An 8,288-nucleotide genomic window follows, 5' to 3' on the forward strand; every position below is an offset into this window, starting at 1 on the left:
GCATCCCCAGATCTATCTGATCCCCGTTTCTTCCCCATAACACTAGTTCTAACTATTTTTTATTATTTTGTTTAATATCTAAAGCATCACATACATTCGTAGGTAAGAATATTAATTCGATTTATTTTGAAAATAAAAGAGTATGTGAAGCCGAATTCGGAGAGAATAATAAAATCACATCACGGGTTATTGTGCTTCCGCGTTTGTCTTGGGTTAACTGGTGACGTAATCAAACCGCGACGTAGGATTTCTATCTATCTATCTATCTATCTATCTATCTATCTATCTATCTATCTATCTATCTATCTATCTATCTATCTATCTATCTATCTATCTATCTATCTATCTATCTATCGAAGTGCAAATAGTAGCAATTGTGCAATCTGAAAATAAAACAATATATACTTGAATATATGTATAAATCTAAACATATAAACATACATGGAGAAGCTGGTGTTGGATTTGTGATGATCGTAAATGTTGAGCTTTTTTATGAGTTGCTTAGTAGCTTCTAGTTTTATAACCACATATGACTGTATAAAGGACATTAATCATAATCACACACTCCAATGCTCATGTAAGTTCTCACTCTCCAGTGTTCTGTATTGTTGAAAGATTTATGATCCAACTCTTGACGTCACCCAAATGAGAAAGAGGTTCCCCTTTTGAGTCTGGTTCCTCTCAAGGTTTCTTCCTCATACCATCTAAGGGAGTTTTTCCTTGCCACAGTCGCCATGGCTGCTCATCAGAGATAAATACACACCATTCACCTTCACTGTTAAAATCTGTAAAGCTGCTTTGAGACAATGTTTGTTGTGAAAAGCGCAATATAAATAATCATGACTTGCAAGATGTTCAGCTTTTCTTAAAAAAGTGTATATACCTGTGACCAAATCAATTTATTGTGGAATAATAATAATAATAATAAAAACAGCTATTAAATCCACACAAATGTATTTGTTCTTGTTCGGTTTGTTAAAGATGCGGTTTGTGAGCTGACTACTGCGCTCTCTGACCATCCGATTAAAGTTTTATTTTTGTATATGATATAGGATTTGATTGGACGCCGAGACGCCACCGGGAACCAATCACAAAGCGGCCTGTGTACACTACATTCGGCTTCTTCGCGATGCTAGCCCGGCTAGCTTTGTTACCAAGGCAGTAGATTTTCTTTCTCCGTGTTGTTTGGAAATAAAACCGAAAGTGCAAAAAAAAACGGCTTTTCCATGACCATGAAAGGTTCGTTTTACGCGTTTATTAATATATAATAATATTTATATTAAAAATAAAACGCTGTAGCGGCTTTTCAGGTCTCTATTAAACAAACCTGACGGCTGTGTTCCAAATTGCCACGTTGTCGCAATAAGAGTGCTCGATTAGAAGTCGTCGACGACGGGATTAGTGCGCCTACGAAGTGAACAGAGGGGGATTCCGGATCGAGTCCATGTATATGGCGCTGTGTATATTTGCAAGGTTATAAGATCTCAGTGCAAGTTTACTGAGATCCTGTAAGCTCGGATTGTGGAAGAAGTGACGGATTTATTTCATTTTAATTCTTTTGCATTGAAAATTAATCAAAGTTGTGGATTTTGAACTGTCGGTTTGTTTGCTAGCTGGTATAGACTTTTTTTGTGATTATTGGTGTGAATGAGGGCAATATTGCTGTTCTGCGACTTTAAAATGTCTAAATCATGTTTTTTGTTTGATATATTTGGTCCTGGTGTCCTCACGTGTCTTCTTTCTTCCCTCTCCATGTGCATCTTGGGTTCCTGGACTTTCAGATGTTTGCTAATTTGAACAAAGTGGACTGAAGCCTTGTGGACATCATGTCCTCCGGCCCCCTGTAATACCGGACCATCAGCCTACTGTCCTACTGTCCTTTACCTGCTTCTGAGATCATGGACGCTGGAGCGGTAAAGTCCCCTCTTTCATATTTTTTTTTTTGCCCCCTGTCTCTTGTTTGTGTCTCATATCACACCCTCACTTCATCACCCAGGGATCTGCTCTCAATCCCAGATCACTCATGTCTCATCCTTGTAAGTCTCAAATGAAATATTGTGTCTCGTCTAATAGTATGTTTATTCATACATGGCAGTTTGTGGTGGGCGTGTCTCAAACCAAAATGTGTTCATGTGGATCTAGGATCTTCCAGCACATTTCCAAAGTTGTGTGTGAGGGGGATGATTGTGTGATGAGTACAAAGGTGTTAAGTGTGTGTGTGTGTGTGTGTGTGTGTGTGCGTGTGTGTGTGTGTGTGTGTGTGTGTGTGTGTGTGTGTGTGCGCAGGAGGTGATTCCCATTTGGCAGAACAAACCTCACGGGGCGACTCGCAGTGTGGTGAGGAGAATCGGCTCTACGCTGCCCCTGAGACCCTGCCCCCGGGCCTGTTTCCAGGTAACGCACACACACACACACGTGAGCAATAACAAACACGCACACACTCGGGGGAAACCTCATGATGTGAAGTGACTGAGGAAAACAATGTGAAGGTCTAATGGACTTCTCTCCTTCTTTTCTGTTTTCTTTCTTTCTTTTGTTCTTATTTTCAATTCTGCCATTTTCAGTGTTCTTTTCTATCTATCTATTTCTTTCTTTTTTCCACCTTTTTTTCTATCTTTGATTTTTAATTTTTAGTTTTTTTCCCCCTGTTATATTTTTATGCCACTCTCTTATTCTTATGTGTGTGTGTGTGTGTGTGTGTGTGTGTTTAGGAGTTGCCAGGTTTGACCCCACTGCGACACACAGATGGCCCCCTGGTGCCCACGCTGGCCGACATCGCCTGGATCGCTTCTGATGAAGAGGAGACTTACGCCAGAGTCAGGTGTGTGTGTCTCTCTGTGTGTGTCTCTCTCTGTGTGTGTGTGTGTCTCTCTCTGTGTGTGTGTGTGTCTCTCTCTCTCTGTGTGTGTCTCTCTCTGTGTGTGTGTGTCTCTCTCTCTCTGTGTGTGTCTCTCTCTGTGTGTGTGTGTCTCTCTCTGTGTGTGTGTCTCTCTCTGTGTGTGTGTGTCTCTCTCTGTGTGTGTGTGTGTCTCTCTGTGTGTGTGTGTGTCTCTCTGTGTGTGTGTGTGTCTCTCTGTGTGTGTGTGTGTCTCTCTGTGTGTGTGTGTGTCTCTCTGTGTGTGTGTGTGTCTCTCTCTGTGTGTGTGTGTCTCTCTCTGTGTGTGTGTGTCTCTCTCTGTGTGTGTGTGTCTCTCTCTGTGTGTGTGTGTCTCTCTCTGTGTGTGTGTGTCTCTCTCTGTGTGTGTGTGTCTCTCTCTGTGTGTGTGTGTCTCTCTGTGTGTGTGTGTGTGTCTCTCTGTGTGTGTGTGTGTGTCTCTCTGTGTGTGTGTGTGTCTCTCTCTGTGTGTGTGTGTGTCTCTCTCTGTGTGTGTGTGTGTCTCTCTCTGTGTGTGTGTGTGTCTCTCTCTGTGTGTGTGTGTGTCTCTCTCTGTGTGTGTGTGTGTCTCTCTCTGTGTGTGTGTGTCTCTCTCTGTGTGTGTGTGTCTCTCTCTGTGTGTGTGTGTCTCTCTCTGTGTGTGTGTGTCTCTCTCTGTGTGTGTGTGTCTCTCTCTGTGTGTGTGTGTCTCTCTCTGTGTGTGTGTGTCTCTCTCTGTGTGTGTGTGTCTCTCTCTGTGTGTGTGTGTCTCTCTCTGTGTGTGTGTGTCTCTCTCTGTGTGTGTGTGTCTCTCTCTGTGTGTGCGTGTCTCTCTCTGTGTGTGCGTGTCTCTCTCTGTGTGTGCGTGTCTCTCTCTGTGTGTGCGTGTCTCTCTCTGTGTGTGCGTGTCTCTCTCTGTGTGTGCGTGTCTCTCTCTGTGTGTGCGTGTCTCTCTCTGTGTGTGCGTGTCTCTCTCTGTGTGTGCGTGTCTCTCTCTGTGTGTGCGTGTCTCTCTCTGTGTGTGCGTGTCTCTCTCTGTGTGTGCGTGCGTCTCTCTGTGTGTGCGTGCGTCTCTCTGTGTGTGCGTGCGTCTGTGTGTGTGTGTCTCTGTCTCTGTGTGTCTGTGTGTGTGTCTCTGTCTCTGTGTGTGTGTCTCTGTCTCTGTGTGTGTGTCTCTGTCTCTGTGTGTGTGTCTCTGTCTCTGTGTGTGTGTCTCTGTCTCTGTGTGTGTGTGTGTGTCTCTGTGTGTGTGTGTGTGTGTCTCTGTGTGTGTGTGTGTGTGTGTCTCTGTGTGTGTGTGTGTGTCTCCATGCGTCTGTCACCGTGTGTGCGTCTGTCTATGCACGTGTGTCTCTGTGAGTCTGTGCGTGTGTGTGTGTGTGTGTGTGTGTGTTTGCATGAGAGATCTGGACAGGTGATTTAAGATATCTATAGACACAGATATAATCACAGAGAGCTGCATTACTTAATAATAAAACAGTTCTCTGTTCTCTGATTGGTCAGAAGTGACACACGCCCCTTTCGTCAGGAGTGGAGGCCGACGCCCCTCATGGTCCTGCACAGGAACTCATCAGTGCCTAATTTCAGGCGTGAAGGGAAACGCATGGAGGGTCTGAGAAAGCCGGGGATCACCGCACTAAACCGCGCCACCGCTCTGCAGGACGAACTGAGTCGCCTCCGCTCACAAATCGCCAAGATCGTCGCAGGAGAGACCGGTACACGCTCTCACACACACACCCACACACACACACACAGGAATTCAGTCATCTGCAGAGTGGTTTTAAACCAGATACCGTCCCCTCGTTTCCAGACTCCAACCCCATCACCCCGGACCTCCTGTCTCCAGACGACACCTCCGTCGGCTTCTCCATGGCTCCGTTCGAGACTGCGGCGTACCACCCCCTCCCCTCCGCCTCCTTCGTCATCAGCGATGTCACCGAAGTGGAGGAGGAGGACGAGGAGGACGACGAGTCTGAACTCCCTGAGCTAGCGCCCGACCCCGTGCCCCCCGTCTGCATGACGGCGTCAGCGACCTTCGAACTCGACCGGCCCACAATGGACTTCCGGGAGGCGGAAGAGGACACAGTGTCTCTGTCCAAGTCCACCAGCTTCGCCGACGTCAAGGACATCCTGAAGGACATGAACCGCATGAAGATGAGCAAAGACAGGTGAGAGGAAACATCCGTCTGTCTGCCTCTCTGTCCATCTGTCCTTTCTGTTATTTTTCTCACTTTTGTCTTTTTGTGCGTGTGTGCGTGTGTGTGTAGATATTCCCGTGGCTGTACGTCACTGAGAGAAGAAGACTCCGCGTCCCTGATCTCTGAAGCTCTGAGGAAGAAGTTCACTCTGCGGGATGAAGACGTTATTATGAAGTGATCTGCCTTTTCTCCATCGTCTCTGTACACACGCACACACCTGCACGTAAGAACATACACGTGTGTGATCAGACACATCTTTTGAAATTTGTCTCAAGTATGAAATTAGTTTTTGTCCTCGTCTTTCTCAGTATGATGGAGAGTGTGTGTGTGTTTTTGCAGGTCTGTGCCTAATAACCGCTTGCCATGGAAATGCCATCAGCAACCCACTGATGCCAAGTTAAGCCCCGCCCATTTCCCCTCCCTCAATGAGTACAGTCACGTTGGAATAGAGAAGCTGTGTGCAAAAAATGTTCTCTATCTAGCTCTAACTATCCATCTCTCTGTCTCATTACCACACACACACACACACACACACACACACACACACACACACTTTCCTGTATCCCTCTTACTCTCCTTTTCTCTGTATCTATTTCTCTCTTCATTCTTGTATCTCTCTCTCTCTCTCTCTCTCTCTCTCTCTCTCTCTCTCTCTCTCTCTCTCTCTCTCTCACATCTAGTTTCTCCACTGTCCACTTTTCCTCACACTCGTTTATTTATTGTTACAAAACCCAGCAATATACATACTTGAATCATTTGGATGACTGGCCTGGTTACAGATTATTATTATTATTATTATTATTATAATTATTATTATTATTTTCACTTTACAAAAACAGGAAAATCTTCCGAAAGTCCCGTATTTTCAGATGAACAGACAACAGAATACTAAGCTTCACTTTTATGTCTACGGTCAGTGATACCTGACACGGAGTTACTCGTTATTTAGTTTTCAGGATTTTTATTTTGAATTTTTCTGCAGATGTTAATGTAGAAATAATGCTGTTAAACTAAACAGCGCCGTTTGCTGCAAGCGTGTGATTTTCAGCATCCAGTACAAAAACGCAATAGATTGTGAACATTTAGCCAAAAGATACACAATGTGCTTCACTACACACTCGTTTAGTTACACTGAAGCTGTGGCTTTAAACTGACTAATAACTACATCAACACAAAATAAACACACACATGATGGACACTGAAATCCCAAAATATTTAGAGATTTGATGTCGAGATGAGGTGTGTGTTTGTGTGTGTGTTACTAGTAGCTACTCGTTGCTGCCTGTGAGGAAAGTTCTGTATTTTATAAGAACAACTTTGTTTATTTCGTAAATCTTTCGCAGGAGCGTTTACACAAGAAACACGGCGTTAGCAGAGAAAATCCATTCATTTCCACTAACGCGCATTGGTGTACGTCGCGTATATGCCTTGTTTATTTTTGCGTGTTTTCAAAGACTACAAAGGGCCTTTCATCGACCGCCTTCGACTCGTATCTCAGACAAAATAAGACACTCCCAATAAAAGCAGAAAGCGTTAGCGTTCACGTCTGCCGTAGCCGAAGATCGCCACGTTAGCCGAGCTGCGTTATTGGAAGATTTCGTTCTTTCATGGCGTTTTGTGGGCGTGGCTTAACGTTTCAGTCGGCCTTTATAAACATCCGCACAGTGAAACTTGAATAAGGTTTAAAAAAAACAAACAAACAAACAAAAACGTATACAAATTGACCGTATACGTCCAGATAAATAAATAAATAGACATGGAAATAAATTATGTACGTTATATAAAAAACGTACGCAAAATGACTAAGATGCAAATAACAAAATTATGCACATCGGCTAAAAACAAGATGAGAGTGCCCACACTATATGGCCGAAAGTTTGTGGACACGAACATCTTAAAATAAGCTCCACTCTTCTCAACTCTGGGAAGCTGTTCCTCTATATTCTGTGGAGATTTACAGAGATCCATTTCAGCCGCAACGGTGTTCATTAGCGCTCTATAGCAGGAGATCTTTCACCCCAATTCCATGGAAAGCAGATCTTCATGGAGGTGGATTTTGGGTCTCCTTGTTCTAGTGAAGGGAGAATTTCATCCTATACAAATGTGTACCTCCAACTTTGTGTGAACCACATACAGCTGGGAAAGTCCGGGGTCCCAATACATTTGTGCATATAGTGTATATGATTTGTGTATAATCTGCATGAATAGAAGTTTGTTTGTGGTTTCTTTCGTTCTCTTTATGTATGAAAGGATTGTTCTGTTTCGCACAAAACTGGGACTTCTGCTTCACGTGATCCCGCTTTTTGTTTTGGTTTAGTTTTTTTGCACACCCAACATAACTCTTTCTTTCTAGTCACAATACTTGAAGACATTAAAGGTGCCAACATTTTCAGCGCTTACTGAAGTCTATAGTTTAACAGGAATGAGTTCAGCATGGACAGCTCCCCTCGCTGCTCGTCCCAGTGACGGGGAGTTCATTTAATGATATTCATATAATATCAAGTCCTAAAATGGACTGTACCTCACCTCTGAGTATGTTTGCGAATACTGACCGGATCCCTTTTCCTCTACAGATGTAAAGGAAAGGGGCTGAAAACAATAGTAGAATTTTCCAACAATATTTTCGGGTGTAATGTGGAAAAAAATTTGCTTATTTTTATTAAATTCTCCGCTTCCTGTTAAATAGTTTGGGACGCATGCTTCAATATCTGTGTTGCTCATAATCTTTCTGAAAACGGCGAGATGTTTGTAATCTGTAGAAAACCGCTTTGTGTACCATGCTCACCAAGTCCTGGTGTTTCATTTGTATTGGAAAATGTGATGATGATGATGATGATGATATGATATGTGACTGTTTGAACTATACTGAGAGATCAGGCATGTTTTATTACTTCCTGTTTGAGATCTCGATCGCGAGTGTTGTTCGAGAGGGACGTCCGTGTGTTGTGAATTGGTTTTTTTTTCCCAATATGAGAGTGCTACCTGTATATTGTATGTACATGAGAAAATAAAAAAGGATAACGTTTGAAATGCATCCGATTTTCTCTTCGTGTGGAGGTCTGCACATGGACCGGCATCTCATCACAGAGGTGTATCCCAACCTCAGCCACGAGAAACGCAAGCTACACTGGGAATCTCACTGGCAAACACTGAATACCGAGGATAAATCAGTGCATAAATGAACGCATTAAGAATAAAAATCAATAAATCGATTGCAGTTGCATCTACAGACCACA

At 43.5% G+C, this 8,288-nt stretch overlaps 1 protein-coding gene across 2 annotated transcripts; it reads left to right on the plus strand.

Moving 5' to 3' along the window:
• Nucleotides 1-7: 7 nt before the first annotated feature.
• Nucleotides 8-8,082, plus strand: mtfr1l (mitochondrial fission regulator 1-like). Of its 2 annotated transcripts, XM_083544875.1 has the most exons (9): nt 8-102; nt 1,053-1,239; nt 1,782-1,913; nt 2,287-2,394; nt 2,712-2,821; nt 4,358-4,569; nt 4,665-5,022; nt 5,122-5,275; nt 5,392-8,082. In XM_083544875.1, exons 3-8 carry the CDS (start codon nt 1,899-1,901, stop codon nt 5,228-5,230), a joined length of 912 nt encoding a protein of 303 aa, XP_083401001.1. In that variant the 5' UTR covers nt 8-102; nt 1,053-1,239; nt 1,782-1,898; the 3' UTR covers nt 5,231-5,275; nt 5,392-8,082. The 2 variants fall into 2 exon arrangements, with proteins under 2 accessions (XP_083401001.1, XP_083401002.1); XM_083544876.1 differs by lacking the exons at nt 8-102; nt 1,053-1,239 and adding an exon at nt 1,449-1,616.
• Nucleotides 8,083-8,288: the final 206 nt, after the last annotated feature.

This window comes from Silurus aristotelis, assembly GCF_946808225.1.
Source record: "Silurus aristotelis genome assembly, chromosome: 6".
NCBI lineage: Eukaryota > Metazoa > Chordata > Actinopteri > Siluriformes > Siluridae > Silurus > Silurus aristotelis.